The 24,275-nt window shown below is 41.1% G+C and overlaps 1 protein-coding gene across 2 annotated transcripts in view; it reads right to left on the bottom strand.

The window, feature by feature from the left end:
• Positions 1-24,040, bottom strand: part of LOC135523960 (histone acetyltransferase KAT7-like) — a 32,508-nt gene extending 8,468 nt beyond the window's left edge. The window contains exons 1-11 of one of the 2 annotated variants that reach the window (XM_064951001.1): positions 23,869-24,040; positions 20,464-20,614; positions 15,137-15,373; positions 14,907-14,989; positions 14,698-14,778; positions 14,504-14,602; positions 14,210-14,320; positions 13,870-14,061; positions 5,891-5,980; positions 5,503-5,643; positions 2,310-2,403 (exon numbers count right to left, since the gene is read on the bottom strand). In XM_064951001.1, the coding sequence (XP_064807073.1) occupies positions 2,310-2,403; positions 5,503-5,643; positions 5,891-5,980; positions 13,870-14,061; positions 14,210-14,320; positions 14,504-14,602; positions 14,698-14,778; positions 14,907-14,989; positions 15,137-15,373; positions 20,464-20,614; positions 23,869-23,886 (1,297 nt within the window). In that variant the 5' untranslated portion in view covers positions 23,887-24,040. Of the gene's footprint in view, positions 1-2,309; positions 2,404-5,502; positions 5,644-5,890; positions 5,981-13,869; positions 14,076-14,209; positions 14,321-14,503; positions 14,603-14,697; positions 14,779-14,906; positions 14,990-15,136; positions 15,374-20,463; positions 20,615-23,868 lie in introns of both variants that reach the window. The other variant, XM_064951000.1, reaches the window with a different exon arrangement.
• Between the last annotated feature and the right edge of the window lie 235 nt (positions 24,041-24,275).

Here is a 24,275-nt window from a genome sequence, read left to right as displayed (position 1 = left end):
TAGGTCACTTGGTTTCAACATCCAATCAAAGTGGACAGGCTGGCATGCTGTTCAAACAGTTGGAGACGGACAGGGTGTGTTCATAGCAGTTCAACTGTTCTACCATGTTGGCTAGCTAATAGATCCAAGTTGGCTAGACTTTAAATATAAAGATTAGCTGGCTATTCACTAGCATGTGGGCTCATGCTTGAGAGAGTGTTTATGAGACCTGTAATGCCCGCTAACATTTATATTTAAAATCTAGCCAACTTGGATGTATTAGATAACCAACAAGATAGACAGTTATGAACACACCCTGTCCGTCTTCAAAATTTTCTAAAATGCCTGCTACAAGAAGTTGGTCATTATTAGTGGGGAATTTGGGGGATGTACACTTACCGTTCAAAAAAGTTTGGAGTCACTTAGAAATGTCCTTGTTTTCCATGAAAATATACATTAAATGAGTTGCAAAATGAATAGGAAATAAAGTCAAGAAGTTGACATGGTTATAAATAATAATTGAAATAATAATTGTGTCCTTCAAAAACTTTACTTTCATCAAAGAATACTCAATTTGCAGCAATTACAGCCTTGCAGACCCTTGGCATTCTAGTTGTCATTTTGTTGAGGTAATCTGAAGAGATTTCACCCCGTGCCTGAAGCACTTCCCACAAGTTGAATTGGCTTGATGGGCACTTCTTACGTACCATACGGTCAAGCTGTTCCCACAACAGCTCTAGGGTTGAGATCTGGTGACTGTGCTGGCCACTCCATTATAGACAGAATACCAGCTGACTGCTTCTTCCCTAAATATTTATTGCATAGTTTGGAGCTGTGATTTGGGTCATTGTCCTGTTGTAGGAGGAAATTGGCTCCAATTAAGCGCCATCCACAGGTTATGGCATGGCGTTGCAAAATGGAGTGATAACCTTCCTTCTTCAAGATCCCTTTTACCCTGTACAAATCTCCCACTTTACCACCACCAAAGCACCACCAGACCATCACATTGCCTCCACCATGCTTGACAGATGGCATCAAGCACTCCTCCAGCATCTTTTCATGTTTTCTGCGTCTCACGAATGTTCTTCTTTGTGATCAGAACACCTCAAACTTAGATTTGTCTGTCCATAACACTTTTTTCCAATCTTCCTCTGTCCAGTGTTTGTGTTCTTTTGCCCATTTTAAGCTTTTCTTTTTATTGGCCAGTCTGAGATATGGCTTTTTCTTTGCAACTCTGCTAGAAGGCCAGCATCCCGGAGTTGCTACTTCACTGTTGACATTGAGACTGGTGTTTTGCAGGTACTATTTAATGAAGCTACTAGTTGAGGACTTGTGAGGCGTCTGTTTCTCAAACTAGATACTCTAATGTACTTGTCCTCTTGCTCAGTTGTGCACCGGGGCCTCCCTCTTCTCTTTCTATTCTAGTTAGAGACAGTTTGCGCTGCTCTGTGAAGGGAGTAGTGCACAGCATTGTACGAGATCTTCAGTTTCTTGGTATTTTCTCACATGGAATAGCCTTAATTTCTCAGAACAAGAATAGACTGACAAGTTTCAGAAGAAAGTGCTTTGTTATTGGCCATTTTGAGCCTGTAAGCGAGCCCAGCTGATGCTCCAGATACTCAACTAGTCTAGTCTAAAGGCCAGTTTTATTGCTTCTTTAATCAGAACAACAGTTTTTAGCTGTGCTAACATAATTGCAAAAGGGTTTTCTAATGATCAATTAGCCTTTTAAATTATAAACTTGGATTATCTAATACAAAAGTGCCATTGGAACACAGGAGTGATGGTTGATGATAATGGGCCTCTGTATGCCTATGTAGATATTCCATAAAAAATCTGCCGTTTCCAGCTACAATAGTCATTTACAACATTAACAATGTCAACACTGTATTTCAAAAACAAGGACATTTCTAAGTGACCCCAAACTTTGAATGGTAGTGGTGTACATTTGTAAAAAAATAAATAATAATAATAATAATTTAAAAAAAATACAATTTTCATAGACATACTTGAAAGCAGATCAGTAATTATTGCAAAAAAGCAGGTTAAAATATTTTGTTAAAATAACGATATTATTAGTGTGTCTTATGGTTGTGGAAAGCTTATATTTAGCCTATGTATAATTTTTACAAGGCCTGCAAAGAACTTGCTTTCAGGGCATATTGAAGCAGCTGAATTTTGTGTCAGCCCTTTCAGTGTTGACTGTGTATTTAAATCACCAATACCCCTTGTTTTCATTCCTGGGGGCTTAATAAAATAATCTAGAAATTCCACCTGGCTGTAGTTAATAAGAGAGAACGAGGTAAAACAAATTGCCTAGAGCGACTTACTGAAGTCAATCAGCATCTTCCCATAGCCCTGTCTCATGTACTGGGGCATGGTCAGGATGCAAGAGACGTTGTAGTTGAGGAAAGAGTTCTTTTCCTGTAAGAACAGAGAATATGTGTATGAGTCTCATCTTTAAAACTAAAGTAATGACAGAGACTTCGTAATAAAAAACAATAAAGCTCTAGCATAAACCGTATCAAAACGTCACGGGAGAAAGATTTATCAGGATCCCCATTAGCTAACGCTAATGGCAAAAACTAGTCTTACTGGGGTCCGACACATAACGTAAAAAACATTACAGACAAAAGACTTACATTTAAAAACATGACCATGTAGTGTGTGTGTGTGTATCTATCAGTTCCACATACATGTCAGTACATACACACAACAAGTAGGTCACATGTCAGTACATGCACACAACAAGTAGGTCACATTTCAGTACATACACACAACCAGTAGGTCACATTTCAGTACATACACACAACAAGTAGGTCACATTTCAGTACATACACACAACAAGTAGGTCACATTTCAGTACATACACACAACAAGTAGGTCACATTTCAGTACATACAACAAGTAGGTCACATTTCAGTATATACACACAACAAGTAGGTCACATTTCAGTACATACACACAACAAGTAAGTCACATGGGGGAGAGGCGTTGTGCAGTGAGGTGTTGCTTTATTTGTTTTCTGAAACCAGGTTTGCTGTTCACTTGCACTATATGTGACAGAAGGGAGTTCCATGCACTCATGGCTCTGTATAATACTGTACATTTCCATGAACTTGTTCTGGACCAGGGGACTGGGAAAAGACCCCTGGTGACATGTCTGGTGGGGTAAGTGTGTGTGTCAGTGCTGTGTGTAAGTTGACTACGCAAACAATTAGCAAGTTCCAACACAATGTTTCTTATTAAAAGAAAAACAAGAAGTGATGCAGTCAGTCTTTCCTCAACTCTTAGCCAAGAGAGACGGGCATGCATAGTATTCATATTAGCCCTCTGATTACAATGAAGAGCAAGACGTGCCGCACTGTTCTGGGCAGCTGAACTAGGTCATTCTTTGCAGCAGTTGACCATATGACTGGACAATAATAATAATAAAACTAGAACCTGCAGGACTTGCTTTGTGGAGTGTGGTGTCAAAAAAAGCAGAGCATCTATTTATTACAGACAAACCTCTCCCCCATCTTCACAACTATTGACTCTATATGTTTTCACTATGACAGTTTACAATCCAAGGAAACACCAAGTAATTTAATCTCCTCAACTTGTTCAACAGCCACAACATTAATTATTGGATTCAGGTGAGGTCTAAAACTTAGGGAATGATTTGTACCAAATACAATGCTCTTAGTTTTAGAGATGTTACTGGTCACCCATTCCAAAACTGACTGCAACTCTTTGCTAAGGGTTTCAGTGACTTCATTAGCTGTGGTTGCTGATGCATATATGGTTGAATCATCAGCATACATGGACACACATGCTTTGTTTAATGCCAGTGGCAGGTCATTGGTAAAACTAGAACATAGTAGAGGGCCTAGAGAGCTGCCCTGCAGTACACCACACTTCACATGTTTGACATTTGTGAAGCTTCCTTTAAAGAAAACCCTCTGAGTTCTATAAGATAGCTTGCCATACCGTGCATTTAGAGCTGATGTTGAATAGCCATAAAACATAAGTTCTCAACACAGGTTATGGTCAATAATACCAAAGGCTACACTGAAATCTAACAATACAGCTCCCACAATCAATTTCTTTCAACCAATCATCAGTAATTTGTGTCAGTGTAGTACATGTTGAGTGCCCTTCTCTATAAGCATGCTGAAAGTCTGTTGTTAATTTATTTACAGAGAAAAAGCATTGTATGTGGTCAAACACATTTTTTCCCAACAGTTTACTAAGAGCTGGTAGCAAGCTAATAGATCTACTATTAGAACCAGTAAAGGCCGCTTTATCACTCTTGGGTAGCGGAATGCCTTTGGCTTCCCTCCAGGCCTGAGGACGAACACTTTCCTCGAGGCTCATATTAAAGACATGACAGATAGGAGTGGCTATAGTCAGCCACCATCCTCAGTAGCTTTCCATCTAAGTTGTCAATGCCAGGAGGTTTGTCATTACTGATCGATAACAATTTTCCCACACTAACTTAAAATTAAAGCTTACAATGTGTTTCTTTCATTATTTGTTTTTTATGCATGAATATGATGGCTCACTGTTCGTTATTGGCATTTCCTGGCAAAGTTTGCCCACTTTGCCAATGAAGTCATCATTAAAATAATTGGCAACATCAAACAGTTTTGTGATGAATAAGCCATTTGATTCGATGAAAGATGGAGTTGAATGTCTTTCTGCCCATAATTTAATTTAAAGCACTGCAAAAAAACAATTATATCATTCTTTATTGCATTGATATTGGCTTCATAATATAGTTCCTTCTTATTTTGTTGAGTTAAGTCACATAATTTTTCAATTTGCAATTGGTCAGCCAGTCAGATGTGCAGCCAGACTTATTAGCCACTCCTTTTGTCCCATCTCTTTCAACCATACAGTTTTAAAATTCTTCATCGATCCATGGGGTCTTAACAGTTCTAAAAGTTTCTAAACAGGTGCATGTTCATCAATAATTTGACGTTTTTTACATCATATTTTTTACATCATCCACATGAGTCACAGCAACATCTTTTGTATAATCTCTTATTCACTATTTTAGGCCCATCTTTTGGAAATGTTGCTATCCTGGATATAATCACTATACTGTGATCACTGCACCCAATGGGTAAAGATACAGCTTTAGAACAACGTTCTACTGGTAGGTTCATTAATAACTTGAACCAGATTACAGGCACTGGTTACAGTGAGAAGCTTCCTCTTGAGCAGACAGCTTGATGAAAACCAGTCAATATTCAGGTCCCCAAGAAAGTAGACCTCTCTGTTTACATACACTATCAAGCATTTCACACACATTATTTAGATTCTGACTGTGAGCACTTGTTGACCTATAGCAACACCCCAAAATAATAGGCTTTAGATGAGGCAGGTGTACCTGCAACCACAACACTTCAATAACTCTTGACGTGATCTTCTCTAAGCATTACAGGGATATGGCTCTGAATATATACAGGCAACCACTATCATTGTGGAAGGAGTACAGTGGATGGGTGCCGTGGTCTTATTTTAAATGTTATTTACCTTAGAGAAGTATCCCACAAGATGGCAGCCTGTGTTGTCTGCCTCGGTCATAACGTAGAACAGAAAGGGTTCCACGTCGTAGTACAGCGTCTTGTGATCCAGGAAGAGCTTGGCGAGTAGACACAGGTTCTGGCAGTAGATCTGGAAAAGGAAACCACACCTTTTAAATTCCCTAAAGGCCTTGTCAGTGATAATACAGCTTGTTTTATAGGACAGCCAGGCACCCCTGGGGTTAGGGACCATAGGCTGAAGAAGTGTGAGACGTTATTTTCTTTTTTTAAAACCATGATTATTTCTTTGCTGTTTAGACCAGTACACCTATTTTGAGGAAAAAACAGACAAAGTAAAGTATGAGTCCAGGGTTAGAGAAATTGTATAGGCCCCTCACCTTGTTCTTCTTGCCATCCACTTCAAAGACAGAGATGGCTCCCTTCCTGTAGACCTCATCTCCGGGTGGATGCTTCCACACACACTTGGCCTAACAAACACACAGGGAGACAACACCATTGATTTGCTAATTCAAATCCAATTATCCACTGACCTAGTCTGATATTTACAGCCTTATAATCATTTAAATCAATGACACACAGGAGTGATGTATACTGAACAAATATATAAACGCAACATGTAAATAAAGTGTTGGTCAAATGTTTCATGAGCTGAAATAAAATACTTTTAATACGCACAAAGCAGACTTCTCTAAAATGTTGTGCTCAAATGTATTTACATACATCTCTGATTAAACAGCATGATCATTACACAGGTGCACCTTGTGCTGGGGACAATAATAGGCCAATAAAAGGCAGTTGTCACATAACACAATGCCAAAGATGTCTTAGTTGAGGGGTCGAGCTGTTGCCAGATAATTAAATGTTCATTTCTCTACCATAAGCCACCTCCAACGTCGTTTTAGAGAATTTGGGAGTACGTCCAACCGGCCTCGCCCCTGCAGACCACGTCTAACCACGCCAGCCCAGGACCTCCACATCTGGATTCTTCACCTGCGGGATCATCTGAGACCAGCCACCCGGACAGCTGATGAAACTGAGGAGTATTCCTGTCCGTAATAAAGCCCTTTTGTTGGGAAAAACTCATTCCGATTGGCTGGGCCTGGCTCCCTAGTGGGTGGGCCTATGCCCTCCCAGGCCCACCGATAGCTGCCCCCCTGCCCAGTAATGTGAAATCCATAGATTAGGGCCTAATTTATTTATTTAAATTGACTGATATCCTTATATGAACTGTAACTCAGTAAAATAGTTCAATTGTTGCACGTTACGTTCATATTTTTGTTCAGTGTACGTAGTAAAACGATGGGGGGAAATTATCATATCTGACATGTAAACAACGCGAAAGCAACGCTACTGCCACCTTCTGACCTGGAGTATTTTAACCAGGCTGAACCCCGATGTACAGCACTACAGTGCCTTCAGAAAGTATTCACACCAATTCACTTTTTCCAGATTTTCTTGTGTTACAAAGTGGGATTCAAATTGATTTGTCATTTTTTGTCAACAATCTCTCCAAAATACTCTGCAATATCAAAGTGGAAGTCAAATTCTTATATTTATAAAAAATGTATAATAAATAAAACATTAATATATTTTGATTAGATAAATAGTCAATAGAATCACCTTGGCAGCGATTACAGCTGTGAGTCTTTCTGGGTAAGTCTCTAAGAGCTTTCCGCACTTGGATTGTGAAACATTTGCCTATTATTCTTTTCAAAATTCTTCAAGCTCTGTCACATTGTTTGTTGATAATTCCTAGACAACCATTTTCTGGTCTTGCCATAGATTTTGAAGCAGATATAAGTCAAAATTGTAACTTTGCCTCAAAACAGAACATTTTGTTTTCAGAACAAAAAGTTAATTGCTTGCCACACTTTTTGAAGTATTACTTTAGTGCCTTGTAGCAAACAGAACAGAAAGTTTTGGCATATTTGTATTTTGTACTGGCTTCCTTCTTTTCACTTTCAATTAGGTTAGTATTGTGGAATAACTACAATGTTGTTGAGCCATCTTCAGTTTTCTCCTATCACAGCCATTAAACTCTGTTACCATTGGTAAAATCCCTGAGTGGTTTCCTTCCTCTCCGGTAACTGAGTTAGGAAGGACACCTGTATCTTTGTTGTGACTGGGTGTATTGATATACCATCTAAAGTGTAATTAATAACTTCACCATGCTCAAAGGGATATTCAATGTCTGATTTTTTTATTTATAGGTGCCATTCTTTGCGAGGTATTGGAAAAAATCTCCCTGGTCTTTGTGAATCTGTGTTTGAAATTCAACGCTCGACTTGAGGGACCTTACAGATTTATTCCACACAGAGTGAGTCTCTGCCACTTATGTGACTTGAACACATTTGTACTCTTGAACTTATTTAGGCTTGCTATAACAAATGAGTTGAATACTTATTGAGAAGACATTTCAGCTTTTCATGTTTTACTAATTTGTAAAAATAAACTAAAAACATAATTCTACTTAGACATTATGGGTTATTGTGTGCAGGAAAGTGACAAAAAAAACGTAATATAATCCATTTTAAATTCAGGCTATAACACTACATTTTGGGAAAAGTCAAGGGGTGTGAATACTTTCTATATGTATTAGTGGGTCAGCTTTTTGATCTCCCGCAATTGCCAATATCCCATTCGCAACCGCCCAACTATATGTGATAAAGTGAAAAGCTCAGGCCCGCAGCACCTGACCCTAACCCACAAATATAATGTGCTGTATAGTCAGAGATGCCAGAACAATTTATTGACAGGGGGTACGGGATTATTATGATTATTAATTTAGATAGGCCTATGTTTCTGCTTATAATTTTCAACGTTTTGGTAGGCTATTTGATAAACGTGTCTATAATTAGATACTTGCAGCATCACTTGTCATTACTTGTTACCCTACATCAATACAATTAATTATTAAATCTAGTTGACATCGGTAAAGTTCTCTTTTACGTCTGCTTCTCTCACACAGCAAAGAGGTTTAGAGACCAGGGAGAGAATACAATAACCAAAAAAAAGGGGGAAAGATCAACCGTGCAAAATGTCCAAATGACATCAGCAGACATGCCAACCTTGAATATTTTTGATGAGTACCACTTCAGTGCAGCGGCGGTACCACCGAACCCCACAACGGTGCACTTGCGACACCCCCACTGGACAAATCATAGGCAATGCACCTTTTTTAGCCTAATAATGATGTTGGCAGAAGACTGCCTCTCTGTGAATGGTAGACTATAGACTGTTATGGGTACTTGGTAATTAGCTGCTCTTCAGTAGGAAACTAGAAATATGTTTAGATGTAAAATCAGAGTTCTCCCTGGGATTTTATGACAAGGTGGTGCTGATGTAGGCATAAGGTTGGGTAGGACAGCAGGGGTCAGTCTACTTCCCCCTCAAGAAATTGGAGCATTTTGCATTTTTGAAAAGCCTGTAACTGCCATTTCCTGAAACCTAGAGCCTTAAATTCTATCATATTTAGCCAGCACAGACGTTTTGTGTTTGATCCTAAATTATATTGAGGTGGTCTCAATGACACACCTGTAGTCTAGTGAAAATGTAAACTGACTTAATTATTTATTTTCAAATCAAATCAAAGTTTATTTGTCACGTGTGCCGAATACAACAGGTGTAGACCTTACAGTGAAATGCTTACTTACAGGCTCTAATCAATAGTGCGAAAAAGGTATATGTGTGTGTGTGTGTGTGTGTAAGTAAAGAAATAAAACAACAGTAAAAAGACATTTGAAAATAAGAGTTGCAAGGCTATATACAGACAACGGTTAGTCAGGATTATTGAGGTAGTATGTACGTATAGGTTTTGGGCTGTTGAGAAGCCTTTTTGTCCTAGACTTGGCACTCCGGTACCGCTTGGCATGCGATAGTAGAGAGAACAGTCTATGGCTGGGGTGGCTGGGGTCTTTGACAATTTTTAGGGCCCTCCTCTGACACCACCTAGTGTAGAGGTCCTGGATGGCAGGCAGCTTTGCCCCAGTGATGTACTGGGCCATACGCACTACCCTCTGAAGTGCCTTGCGGTCGGAGGCCGAGCAATTGCCGTACCATACAGTGATGCAACCGGTCAGAATTTCTGGACTCATGCCAAATCTTTTTAGTTTCCCGAGGGGGAATAGGCTTTGTCGTGCCCTCTTCACGACTGTCTTGGTGTGTTTGGACCATTTTACTTTGTTGTTGATGTGGACACCAAGGAATTTGAAGCTCTCAACCTGCTCCACTACAGCCCCGTCGATGAGAATGGGGACGTGCTCGGTGCTCCTTTTCCTGTAGTCCACAATCATCTCCTTAGTCTTGGTTATGTTGAGGGATAGGTTGTTATTTTGGCACCACCCGGCCAGGTCTCTGACCTCCTCCCTATAGGCTGTCTCGTCGTTGTCGGTGATCAGGCCTACCACTGTTGTGTCCTCTTCAAACTTAATGATGGTGTTGGAGTCGTGCCTGGCCTTGCAGTCGTGGGTGAACAGTGAGTACAGGAGGGGACTGAGCACACACCCCTGGGGAGCTCCAGTGTTAAGGATCAGCGTGGCAGATGCGTTGCTACCTTCGGAATAATTCAATTACTGGATGCAATGTAGTAGTAGTAGCTTACTGTAGGCTATTTGGAATATTATGAAACAACTGAACTAGGCCTATATGAGCTTGTTCCAGATTTCCATTCCTGACCTAATCCATCAAGTTAGGTCTGACTACTAGGCTATCATTCATTCAACATGCCTTGTCATTAATGAACTGGCTATTATCACATCATTGGCAATCTACTGTTGACCATACAGCTATATCAAGAGGACAGATCAAGAATTGGTTCATTAACATCGGCCTACTAATCTTTCACCCTCTAACATAACTTTCTGTGAAGGTCGTATTAGCTGAACAACTCTCTCGGCCTTTCCATCCAGGCAGAGGTGCACACTGAACTACCACAACGCCGCATGTTTCCTTGCTTTACAATGCGCTCGTGCCTACTATGGTGGCGGAGATCAAAGCATGTGCGGGAAAGAAAGTGCTTTCGCTTCGTTGACTAAACGCTGTAGCTAACTACCTTCTAAGTAATGAATGACACCTTGGTTTAGGAACTAACTCTGAAATAGTGGTTGTGCTTGACTAACATATTTTTATTTTATTTTAACCTTTAACTAGGCAAGTCAGTTAAGAACAAATTCTTATTTTACAATGACGGCCTACATCGTCCGAAGCCTCCCCTAACACGGAATGACGCTGTGCCAATTGTGCGCCGGGTTGTGATACAGCCCTGGATCGAACTAGGGTCTGTAGCCATTCGGGAGCTGCGCCACTCGGGAGCCTTACATTTTGGAAAATGGATTTCGCAAACAGTTCGTTCTCCTTGTTCACTACCCTTTTTCCTCACACATCAGTGATATCAATGGTGGAGAGCTGCCATCGAGCTCGAGGGAGGAAAAATAGTCAGAGGTGACACCACATTTCCCAGAGTGATGTGGCTGAAAAAATATTCTGGGGCCTGTAGAATTTCCTGATCTGATAACCTACCCAGTTAAAACCCTGGAACTTAAACGGTATGATGTGATTAATCTGTTGTAAAAAGGTTGAAAATGGGCTATGATGGAGTTTTTGCTAATCAGGTCATATGGTTTTAAAAAAGCTCCTGGCCTTGTGGAGGATGGTGCCCAGGCCCGATTTTGGGAAACCCTGGGGTAGACTATACAGCAGCTGTTGTTAGTAGCCTACAGTTGATCAGTCTGAAAAATAGTCTTTGTTTTCATGCAATACAGCATGTCAGATCGCTAATGTTAAGGTGTGTAAACGGCTACATTTATGAAAGAGTTTTTGCTTGTGTCTGTCGGGAATGATGTGTTATCAAGCTTGCTAAATAAATACCGGAGGAAAGTGGAGAGCACGCTTTGTACACGATCCGCGCGACCTGCGATTTCTGTGAATCTGATTGGTCAAGACACGCAGAGTGCAGTTACATGCACACAATAATCTGATTATTGTGGATAGTCAGATTAATATAATAGTTTGATTAAAACACTTACATACCTTGCAAGAACGATTTTCCTAAAAATCCTGTTTACATGGCAACATCTGAAATCAGGCTACCTGATGGCACTCTGAAAATGCTGAAAATCGCCAATCAAAATAAACATTTTAACACAGAGTTTGGACATACCAACTTTATATGTGAAAACGACTTCTAAGACACATTCATCCAGTTGTTCCAAAATGACTTTACTCGCACTAAAGAGGGAGGCTTGCTCAGCTGGTGCTACTGTAGCACATGCACTGATCAAAAACACCGCTGGACATCTGAAAGATTGCTCAGAAAACCAGATGTTTTAATTGGCGTATGCTTACTTCGATTTTGACCTTATGCCGATTAAGATAAGCAGAGTATTTCATTATTAGTGTGCATTTAAACATACTCAAAAAGCCTGCAGCAGGACTCTGATATGAAGGACAGACATTGTGAGCGAGTTCACAAACCATGAGGCAAATTGGTTAAAATAAAAATACACTTTGCCCCTATTTTTAACGCTTTTCATCAATATATTTTATTAAACTAGTGCTGCGGCAAATACTGCCTCGCCACATATGTTCCATTGGCCCTGAAAATAGTACTATGAATACGGGGAGTGCCTAGACATTTTTCTCCTTGCCCAAGTCCTCCGATTAGCTCAGCACCAACTTCAGACACAATGTTCCGACGAGAAGCATATTTTTGGTGTCGTTTTTTTGTACCAGCATACTTTGATGTCAAAATGCGTGCAGTTCTGCATTAGTTTGACCAGTTTAAAGGGAATTAAAAGCAGTGAAAACACCAACATATTTCCGATAAGATTTTAGTTCGGGTTGGATGTATAACTTATGTGGTTGAAATACTAGCAGCTTTTATGATGCTGATAAAGATAGAATCTTTAGATACATTCTCTAACAGAGCATTTATTCTCTCAAGATTCTGAAATAAATATATTATATTTCTCTACTCCTGTTCCCGAGTCAAAATTTACATTTGGTGTAACATTTTACTACAAGAACGGCTTAATCTTGGATCGATATTAACTTTTTCTGCCCAAGTTCCCAAAAGCATTTGGCAAATGGCGATTATTTGGCACGCATACAGTTAAGCCTAAACTTTAGGGCATATGGACCAACTCCAGATAAAAATTATGACAGAATAAACTAAATGTAGCCCATAGATATGAATTGCACAAGAATTATACATTTGTGATTTTGAATGCGTTGTTCTCTCTTTATTTAACCTACCCACCCACCTTTAATACACACAATATTTCATGACCCTAAACCCGCCCGGCACATGGATATAACCGCGGAGACTGCGAGTTATGAATCAACCCATGCATCACTAATGTGTACACAGAAAAAGCATTGACTGACATTCTGGGCAGAGGTGTACCGCAGCCGACAGTCTTGGTGATCTGTTCATGCCTTAAGGGTGTAGTTACACGTAGCAACTTGGACGCAGCTTTAGTTGCTTGCAACTATGTTGCATTACGATTGATTTGTGCAACACTGCTACTGCTACTGATAAGCAATTCATCTGCGACTTGGTTGCATCCAGTTGCAAACAATTCAACTTTGTGCAACTAGTTGCAAGAAACAGCCAATCAAAACAAATCATTTTGTCACATGATCCATTCCAAGGTTCGAACCCTATGTTTTTATGTCAACACAGCTACCAGTGTTGCGGGAACCAATACAGAAGAGACATTAAGCCCAACGGGAGCTGTATAAATAAATATTGTCATCAGATGGGACTAGATTCAACTGAAATTGTCCAACATGAACTGCATTAGTTGGCATAGCTCGTTGCTAGCTTGGTTAGCTTGTAGTTGTGCTGAAACGGTGCTGGCAATTTTATTTTGGCTGGCTAGCTAGCTAAATTGTACAGGCAGCTTATCTAACTCGATCCTTAGCCTAGTGGTTAGAGCGTTGGACAAGTAACCGGAAGGTTGCAAGTTCAAACCCCCGAGCTGACAAGGTACAAATCTGTCGTTCTGCCCCTGAACAGGCAGTTAACCCACTGTTCCTAGGCCGTCATTGAAAATAAGAATTTGTTCTTAACTGACTTGCCTGGTTAAATAAAGGTAAAATAAAAAATACAAAAACCAAACAGCTGGATGAACAAATAATTTGTGAATTCACAATGTAATGCAGCAGATGACATTGGGTAAGTTTAGAACTTAAATTTGATTGGCTGTTGCATGCTATTTCAATTGCATTTGAGTTGTTTTGTGCACCAGCAGGGCTTGAGAAGATGTCACTCGTAACCTGCAACTAAAATTGCGTGAAAGTTGCTTTGTGTAACACAAGCCTAAGAGGTGATAAGCCTGGCTCTTCCTTGTCTTACCATGTGTCGTCTCAGAATGGTCTGGCTCTTCATGTACTTGAGGCAGAACTCGCAGACGTAGAGGCGTCCCAGGCGGGCGTACTCCTCGGGGTAGGGCGAGTGGTACCAGGTGTCCAGCTCGTAGCGGCCGAACAGGATGGTCTTGATCATGTTGCTGCCCTCCGTGATCTGGCCCTGAATCCGCAGCCTCTCCTGTGGCGTTTTCAATAAGTGCGAAACAAGAGAGGTGAAATATTAAATTCTTCTAAACAACCAAGATGACCTTATCTACAATACAATCTATATCACTATTGGTTAATTATGAATGAAGGAGGTAGGTGCACCGAGGTTTTCCTCTTACCAGATCTTCAGATGCACGTGCCTGGGCTTTTCTGAAGAGCTCCAGGTCATATTCACTTGTGATGTTCTCCAGAAGAGGTTCTCTGGTGTTGCCGTGGCTCTGTCGATGCTCCTGTGGACGAGATGGAGAAATAAAACTGTTGGGTGATGGAGTGTTGATTGTGTCAATAAACCAAGTCTACATGACAACATCACAAAAACGACTTTTGAAATACGTTTCAAATTCCAAGACACCAAAATGTAAGATCTCCATAGCAAACATAATTGTCCCTTTAGTCATTTGAATATGTCTCACCATGTATTTCTCCTTCTGCTCCTTAGACAACCCAGAGTTCCTCCCTTTCCTCATCTCAGTCACCTGCTCTTTGTATCTAGTCTGTCTTGAAGTGGGCGTCTGGTGGACACAACAGAAATTCATTGCGATTTTTTTCCCCACTTCCAACGTGATAAAATGTATCACCCTTAAAAAGTATTCAATATTAATTTTACCTGGTGTCGTGTGGCGTGTCTGTTGCTTTCCTCCTGCACCTTTGCCTCTTCTTCGTGTTTCTCACGAGTGGTTGCTTTCACCTGTCAATAAAAAGGAAGAATACATTTATTGGGGATTTGAGTCTCTGTGGCTCTCATCGTAGGAGACAATGAAGTTAATTTACCTCAAAAAACACATAACCAATGGAAAATATTGTTTTGACATATACCTTGCATTCATCAGCAGAGAGGTTGTGGTATAGTGGGCATCCTGATACCGCAAAATGCCGTTCATGTTTCCCTGTTAGATGTCCTGCAAGAAACAAGAGAGGAAGAAAAGCAATGAGTTTACAGAGAATACATTTTATTGACTAGAATCATAACACGAATCATAACAAGTCTTGTTGAGCATCCAGTAAACTAGCAGTGGCGCCACTAACCAAATGGTGACTTATCTTACCCAATGAGTTGCATCCCGGCGTGGGACACTTCATGTTAAAATTGTAGGTCTCGTGGCAGCGACGGCGCTTGGGCCGGTGGGAGAGGTCCTTGTCAGAGTCTCTGAGGGCAGGGTCTTTGGCCAGGCTCTCATCGTGGGAGGCATTGGGGCTGGAGATGTCCAGCTCAGACTCAGACGACGGGGCGTTGCCTGTAGGCGTCAACGGTGGAGACTCGTCTTGCTTCACATCAAGTGTGTCTACATGGGTAGGTGGGAGAAACGGCACAACATTTAGGGTGTCCAATAAAAACATAAAATGATGGGACCAATGTAAAATAACATGTTAAATGTGTAGATACTCCTCTAAGAAAACCAATGCTCCATGTCTATCATAATCTGTTCAAAAGTTACTTTAGTTTTAACCCTTGTAGGATGGCCAAAACATGGGTGAATAATTCAATGGAGGCCAGAGAAAAAAAGCGGTAAAAAATCTGGAAAATATAATTGCGCCAGTTAGACTGGATTCTTTGTGAGAATTGTCATGCTGAACAGACCGCTCTCGTCACATGCGTTGCAAAATAAATGTACACATACATGTTATTCAATCATTGCAGCCACACTGCTCACGCGCGCCAACGAGCGTCTGCGTTGCCAAGCGCTAAAATAGAAGTTGGTTCTATTTGTGGCGCAGAACGCACTGGAAGTCCTGCCTCTCCCATCTCCTCATTGGCTTTTAGAAGCATATACCCACATACCATCTCATTGGTTATACCCACGTGGGTGATTGAAAGATGAACGGAGGTCAGTCGGTTGTGGTAATACACCTTATTATGAAAGTTAGATGCCAATTGAAATATAAAGTCCAAAGAAGAAAAAGCATGGAAGGAGGACTTGAATGTTTATTTATTTCACCTTTATTTAACCAGGTAGGCAAGTTGAGAGCAAGTTCTCATTTACAATTGCAACCTGGCCAAGATAAAGCAAAGCAGTTCGACACATACAACAACAGAGTTACACATGGAGTAAAACAAACATACAGTCAATAATACAGTAGAAAACCGTATATATACAATGTGAGCAAGTGAGGTGAGATAAGGGAGGTAAAGGCACAAAAGGCCATGGTGGCGTAGTAAATACAATATAGCGAGTAAAACACTGGAATGGTAGATTTGCAGTGGAAGAATGTGCAAAGTAGAGATAGAAATAATGGGGTGCAAAGGAGCAAAATAAATAAATACAGTAGGGAAAGAGGTAGATGTTTGGGCTAAATTACAGATGGGCTATGTACAGGTGCAGTAATCTGTGAGCTGCTCTGACAGCTGGTGCTTAAAGCTGGTAAGGGAGATAAGTGTTTCCAGTTTCAGAGATTTTTGTAGTTCGTTCCAGTCATTGGCAGCAGAGAAGTGGAAGGAGGGGCAGTCAAAGGAATAATTGGTTTTGGGGGTGACCAGAGATATACCTGCTGGAGCGCATGCTACAGGTGGGTGCTGCTATGGTGACCAGCGAGCTGAGATAAGGGGGGACTTTACCTAGCAGGGTCTTGTAGATGACCTTGAGCCAGTGGGTTTGGCAACGAGTATGAAGCGAGGGCCAGCCAGCGAGAGCATACAGGTCGCAGTGGTGGGAAGTATATGGGGCTTTGGGTGACAAAACGGATAGCACTGTTATAGACTGCATCCAATTTATTGAGTAGGGTATTGGAGGCTATTTTGTAAATGACATCTCCGAAGTCGAGGATTGGTTGGATGGTCAGTTTTACATGGGTATGTTTGGCAGCATGAGTGAAGGATGCTTTGTTGCGAAAGAGGAACCCAATTCTAGATTTAACTTTGGATTGGAGATGTTTGATGTAAGTCTGGAAGGAGAGTTTACAGTCTAACCAGACACCTAGGTATTTGTAGTTGTCCACATATTCTAAGTCACAGCCGTCCAGAGTAGTGATGTTGGACAGGCGGGCAGGTGCAGGCAGCGATCGGTTGAAGAGCATGCATTTAGTTTTACTTGTATTTAAGAGCAATTGGAGGCCACAGAATGAGAGTTGTAATGGCATTGAAGCACGCCTGGAGGGTTGTTAACACAGTGTCCAATGAAGGGCCAGAAGTATACAGAATGGTGTCGACTTGGCCAGGTCAATGAATGCACAGTATTGTTTCTTATCGATGGCAGCTAAGATATCGTTTAGGACCTTGGGCGTGGCTGAGGTGCACCCATGACCAGCTCGGAAACCAGATTGCATAGCGGAGAAGGTATGGTGGGATTCGAAATGGTCGGTAATCTGTTTGTTGATTGGCTTTCGAAGACCTTAGAAAGGCAGGGTAGGATAGATATAGGTCTGTAGCAGTTTGGGTCAAGAGTGTTCCCCCCTTTGAAGAGGGGGATGACCGCAGCTGCTTTCCAATCTATGGGAATCTCAGACAACACGAAAGAGAGGTTGAACAGGCTAGTAAGAGAGGTGGCAACAATTTCGGAAGATAATTTTAGAAAGAAAGTGTCCAGATTGTCTAGCCCGGCTGATTTGTAGGGGTCCAGATTTTGCCGCTCTTTCAGAACATCAGCTGACTGTATTTGGGAGAAGGAGAAATGGGGAAGGCTTGGGCGAGTTTCTGTGGGGGGTGCAGTGCTGTTGACCGGGGTAGGGGTAGCCAGGTGGAAAGCATGGCCAGCCGTAGAAAAATGTTTATTGAAATTCTCAATTATAGTGGATTTATCGGTGGTGACAGTGTTTCCTATCCTCAGTGCAGTGGGCAGCTGGGAGGAGGTGTTCTTATTCTCCATGGACTTTACAGTGTCCCAGAACTTTTTTGAGTTTGTGTTGCAGGAAGCAAATTTCTGCTTGAAAAAGCTAGCCTTGGCTTTTGTAACTGCCTGTGTATATTGGTTTCTAGCTTCCCTGAAAGGTTGCATATCACGGGGGCTGTTCGATGCTAATGCAGAACGCCATAGGATGTTTTTGTGTTGGTTAAGGGCTGTCAGGTCTGGAGAGAACCAATGGCTATATCTGTTCCTGGTTCTAAATTTCTTGAATGGGGCATTTTTATTTACGATGGTGAGGAAGGCATTTAAAAACAATAACCAGGCATCCTCTACTGATGGGATGAGATCAATGTCCTTCCAGGAAACCCCGGCCATGTCGATTAGAAAGGCCTGCTCGCTGAAGTGTTTCAGGGAGCGTTTGACAGTGATGAGTGGAGGTCGTTTGACTGCTGACCCATTACGGATGCAGGCAATGAGGCAGTGATCGCTGAGATCTTGGTTGAAAACAGCAGAGGTGTATTTAGAGGGCAAGTTGGTTAGGATGATATCTATGAGGGTGCCAGTGTTTACGGCTTTGGGGTGGTACCTGGTAGGTTCATTGATAATTTGTGTGAGATTGAGGGCATCAAGCTTAGATTGTAGGATGGCTGGGGTGTTAAGCATGTTCCAGTTTAGGTCGCCTAGCAGCATGAGCTCTGAAGATAGATGGGGGGCAATCAGTTCACATATGGTGTCCAGAGCACAGCTGGGGGCAGAGGGTGGTCTATCGCAGGCAGCAACGTTGAGAGACTTGTTTTTAGAGAGGTGGATTTTTAAAAGTAGAAGTTCAAATTGTTTGGGTACAGACCTGGATAGTCGGACAGAACTCTGCAGGCTATCTTTGCAGTAGATTGCAACACCGCCCCCTTTGGCAGTTCTATCTTGTCTGAAAATGTTGTAGTTAGGGATGAAAATGTCAGAATCTTTGGTGGTCTTCCTAAGCCAGGATTCAGACACGGCTAGAACATCCGGGTTGGCAGAGTGTGCTCAAGCAGTGAATAAAACAAACTTAGGGAGGAGGCTTCTAATGTTAACATGCATGAAACCAAGGCTTTTACGGTTACAGAAGTCATCAAAAGAGAGCGTCTGGGGAATAGGAGTGGAGCTAGGCACTGCAGGGCCTGGATTCACCTCTACATCACCAGAGGAACAGCTATGAGAAAAAAAAGCTAAAAGCTATGAGAATTGGACGTCTAGAACGTCTGGAACAGAGAGTAAAAGAAGGTTTCTGGGGGCGATAAAATAGCTTCACGGAATAATGTACAGACAAAGGTATGGTAGGATGTGAATACAGTGGAGGTAAACCTAGGTATTGAGTGGTGATGAGAGAGATATTGTCTCTAGAAACATAATTGAAACCAGGTGATGTCATCGCATGTGTGGGTGGTGGAATTGAAAGGTTGGATAAGGTATAGTGAGCAGGGCTAGTGGCTCTACAGTGAAATAAGCCAATAAACACTAACCAGAACAGCAATGGACAAGGCATATTGAAATTAAGGAGAGGCATGCTTAGTCGAGTGATCATAAGGGTCCAGTTAGTAGTGAGGTTGATTGGGGTAAAATGACTAGAAACGATTCAGATGACCGTTTTATGTGTGGACTAATTGTCGGAGTAGAGAACCTTGTGCATTTCAGGCAAAATAACAACTCAACGTTTATATCCCAGGACAAATTAGCTATCAACAACAAGCTAGCTAGCTAAATTGCCATAAATATTTAATGCTTTTCGACCTGTCCCCAAATTAATATAGTATAGGGCTGGGAGTTCCTCATTGAGGACCATGTATGTTGCATTGATCCGTTCAGAGTTCATTTTGATATTTCAACCTGCGTGTCCTGATCGCGTCTGGTGTGGTTGGACAAAATAAACATGCGGTGAGCGGTCTGGATGTAACGCTAACTGACAGGCTCACTGTTGAACTCGTCTTTCTTCTCAAATCAGAAGAACAGAAAACAATATAGAAGTAAGTTAGATATTGATTTTGAGACATGGCATGCAGTATGTTCATATTGTAGTATACGCTTTTAATATTAATGCGAAATTCCATTCACAAAAACAAGTGTATTTTTGTAAATTGTCAACGGAGCACTGAGCAAGCTTTTTAATTTTCAAATCCTTTTACATTTAATCTAGCTCATATCATATTAATTTTGCGACCCGTGGATACAACTATGCAGACACCACCACAACATGTAAAATCCACAAAAGTCGATGGGAAAATGCGGAGGCACTCTGTCAACAGAGCTCGGTGCTTATTATCGGATGTGTTAGGTTACGAAATCTGTAGTTTTGTATATAATGTTAATGATATGTCAGAACATTGTCCGGTAACTTTTTATTTTGCCGGTCACATGTCCGGACAGACTCTTTCCTAACAGAAACCCTGGTGGGTGGACACCCTACAATGTAGGATACAATAATGGAATCTTTTAGCAATTCTTAGCCCCCACAAGGTCTCCTCGACAGGTGACTGTCTCACTGTTAGCTAGCAAAACTATTTCAATTGCAATGTAGGTTTTGATTCACAGCTAAAGCATCCATCCCATGGCTTTACCTTGTGAGCTTTGGCTGAGGCGCAGAGATGCTCTTGTGAGGCGTGTTCTCTTGGGTATGTTTCCATCACTCTCCGAGCTGTTCGTCTGTTCCCGCTCAGCAGAAGAGTCTGAATCTTCAGTCCCATCAGAGCCGCTCCCCACATGCACTCTCTGTGAAAAAATGAAATGAAGCAGGATTAGTAAGGTTCATTTTTATTTTACCTTTCTTTATAACCTTTATTTAACCAGGCAAGTCAGTTAAGAACAAATTCTTAGAATGACAGATTTGTACCATGTCAGCTCGGGGGTTTGAACTTGCAACCTTCCAGTTACAAGTCCAACGCACTAACAACTAGGCTACCCTGCCGCCCCAGAAGATAGAAGAAGCTAGATATTTACTTTCCATGGTGGCTCTAACGTTAGCTATAAGTTAGCTTGCTAGAAGATACTCACCCTACCGTTAAGCTTGTTTACACTGAGCTGCCCTGAGGTCGGAACGCAACCGTGGATACATTAACACAGGGAGCCAGAAAGCGCACCTCGATGCAGGGATGGGATATGCCACTGTACTCCAAAATGTACCTTTATCCATACTGACAAGATTGAAATACTGATAGTTTTCCTGGAAAACTACCCTTGCTGTCCTCATGCTAGCTAGCAGTAGCCACCACAGCCATTTTGGAATGGCAGTGTCAGCCAATCAGCTCCTTTGTTGTTAAACATTCTGTAATGGTTTCTGTGGCTACTGGTTGGGTGTTAGGGAACTTAATGAAACTGGGGTTGTGGTGTTATATTTTGTATTCCATGTTATATAGAAGCTGATTAGGAACACATGATACTTTATTTCATGAGGATAGGATTCTTAACTTCTACACATTTTGTTCAATATCTCAAGATAGGGTGGTCATATTATTCACAAATTATTCAGTTAAAATGCTCTATTATGCAAATTAGGCAGTACGGAATACATAATTACAGTCATTTAAGACCAATCATTTAAGGTAGGCTTGTCATATTATTAACAAATCTTCATTATTTATGCAAAACTGAGTTTGTAACCATTTGAAACATTTTATGAAACTAGAATACTACTTTATGCAAATTAGACACACACACACCATCCCCACCCACTCACACACACTACCAACACAGCCTTACACAGACACACACTTCTCAGCAAGCCCACACACTCACACAGCAGCACCCCCACCAACAGACACTCACAGCCTAACACAGACGCCCACTTCTCACTAAGTCAGAACTGTAACACAGAAGGCTACAGTCTATAAAATTGCTTACTTCTGGTAGGCCTAGACCTGAGTTGGGTTACATTGTAATGATATTTTCAGTCAAAAGATGTCCGGTGACCCTGAAACACCTTTAGGACTTTCCCATACTCCTTGGCAATACAATATCACATAAATTTTACTCTGATAGCTTGAGGAATACCCATCGCAAAGAGCAAATATGAACACACCGATTTCGAGGGTTTCACAAAAAAGTCTGTCCAACAGATTTGAACGTTCTGGGCACAGCGCTTGCTTTAAATTTAGGCTCATATCATGTTAATATCATAACGTATAGTATTGGGATTTTAAGACATGGTTAACAACTGCCACGTTGTTTCCAAATGATTTATCATGTATTTTGACGACCACATTATTGACATTTAGTGAAAACAGATTTGTTTACTGCGTTTTTTTTGTATAATTATTGTATTTCGTCCATTGTTTGTTTCTTCACCTTAGCCCAATATTGGACTAAAGGAGCCTAACAGTAGTCCTATGTCCAAGGACCTTACATTTTCTGTTTAAAGGGTGAATTGGCTCTGGAAGTCAAAACAGGCAAATACTCCATCTAAATGTGAATCGATTCTCAATTGCAGTACGGTCCGAGAAACATAAATCCCTTTACGTTCATATCACATCAAAATAATTTCACAAATGCAAAATAAACACTTACTGTACACTGTTTTAACTAGTTTTTACACAGTTTCAGCTGACAGTATTTTTGAGTGGCAACACATTTGTGGCATCTGTCTTCGTTTACACACAGGTGTTCCAAAAATGCAAACAACAAATTAGCACAGATAGTCCACTGTGTCTTTCTTCTGTTTTCCATAAACAAGCACTGTAACATAGAAATATGGCTGTGTGGAAATCCTAACCCTATAAAAAGGTGTGTATCAATAAAAAAAATAGTTTTTTGAAAACTATTTCTCGGCAATATGAAAGATAAGGTCCGTATTGTTCCAAAACCAGCCATGCGTGTCAAAGTTCTGACCGAGCTTTGTGGCTCTTAACAAAACTCCCCCCTACAGAAGACACCTTCCGCCAATTACTTTTATGTGTAATATAATAGAACTGAGAGTCATAATCAAGGCAGACTAACATCCTACTACTGGTAGCTAGCATGAGGACGAACATTTTCAGTAGGAAACTATAAGTATTTCAATCTTCTCGGTGAAGTAGTGTGGAAAAGTTAAATGTGGGATATCCCAACCTTGCATTGAGGTACATTTTCCGACCCATATCTCGCTCTGACTCCATGGTGTCTAAAAGGCGCTGCCTGGTCAAGCAGAGGTCTGCATTGACCGTGCAGCATTTAAAGTGATACGGCCTCTGCAGAAGTCAGGGCATTCATACTTGTGTTGTGAATGAAGTCAAGGAAGTGAGTTTGTGTTTATAAAGGACCCACCTACTGTAAACCAATCATGTCAATGAGGAGCTATATATGGAGCCCTCAACATTGTTACAACATTTGGGAGGCGCACAGCAATGCGGTATGGAGCTCAATTTGGCCTCTGCATGCCTACGGAGGCTGCGCAATTGAGTCACACCCTCCATACAGAACCTCCCCCACATTTTCGGGATCAAGTACACATGGGCTTTTAATGTAAGCAAGATTGTGTTCCGACCTCAGTGCAGCTCAGTGTTAACAAGCGTAACGGTAGGGTCAGTATCTTCTGCCATTATCTAAATGAGCTAGAAGTAGAATTATTGCTACTTCATCAGTAGCTAATAAACAATTTGCCAACGTTAGATTATTTAACGTTAATGTATCAAATTCTAATAATTGAGATATACCGTTAAGTAGTTAGTAGCTACCCGCGCCACGATAAAATATGACCTTAAACACAGCCTAGCTAGTTGGTAACGTTAGTACAACACAATATTAGCATCAGCTATCTAGCTTATAAGCGTAAAAAGAGGCCATCTTGGCTAGCTAACTAATGGTTGTGCATTTTGTTTATATACAAGATAACGTTAGCTAACAACGTAAAATACTTTCAAATCGACACAATAGAAACGCGCCTTTCAGCAACGTTATGCTAGCATAGCTAACTGTTCTAGCTAGCTAAGTTACCGGTATTTGACTTGGTTAGCTTATCCAGCTAGCCATCTTCCGACATATATTTGCCTTACCTGTCTTCTACGGGGCATTTTTGCCTTGAGGAACTACGTATAATAGCTGCTGTGGTCGGACCTAGTTTAGATTCGATTTTTACTTTAAAAGTTTGTATGTACACACAATATTAGCTAGCTATGTCTCGCGCCACATCTTCTGGTTAGAACACCTTTTGTGTAATGTGGGACTGTCTCCACTGGGTGGCGTGGGTGGCATGACACAGTACATGGTCCAAGCCAATGATCTACATAAAACCAAAAATCATTGGTCTAAACCCAAAACCTTTGAAAAATACAGTACAATTCTGTGTCTTTCTTACCAATTTGTATGACTCCTTTACAGTTCTACTAGCTTACATACATTGATACGAGTTGTAAAGCTATCTGTGCTATGGGAGGACTGTGTTGTCTGATACCAATGCAAA

Source organism: Oncorhynchus masou, chromosome 31 (genome assembly GCF_036934945.1).
Source record: "Oncorhynchus masou masou isolate Uvic2021 chromosome 31, UVic_Omas_1.1, whole genome shotgun sequence".
In the NCBI taxonomy this organism is placed as follows: domain Eukaryota; kingdom Metazoa; phylum Chordata; class Actinopteri; order Salmoniformes; family Salmonidae; genus Oncorhynchus; species Oncorhynchus masou.
This window is presented reverse-complemented; position numbering and strand designations above follow the sequence as displayed.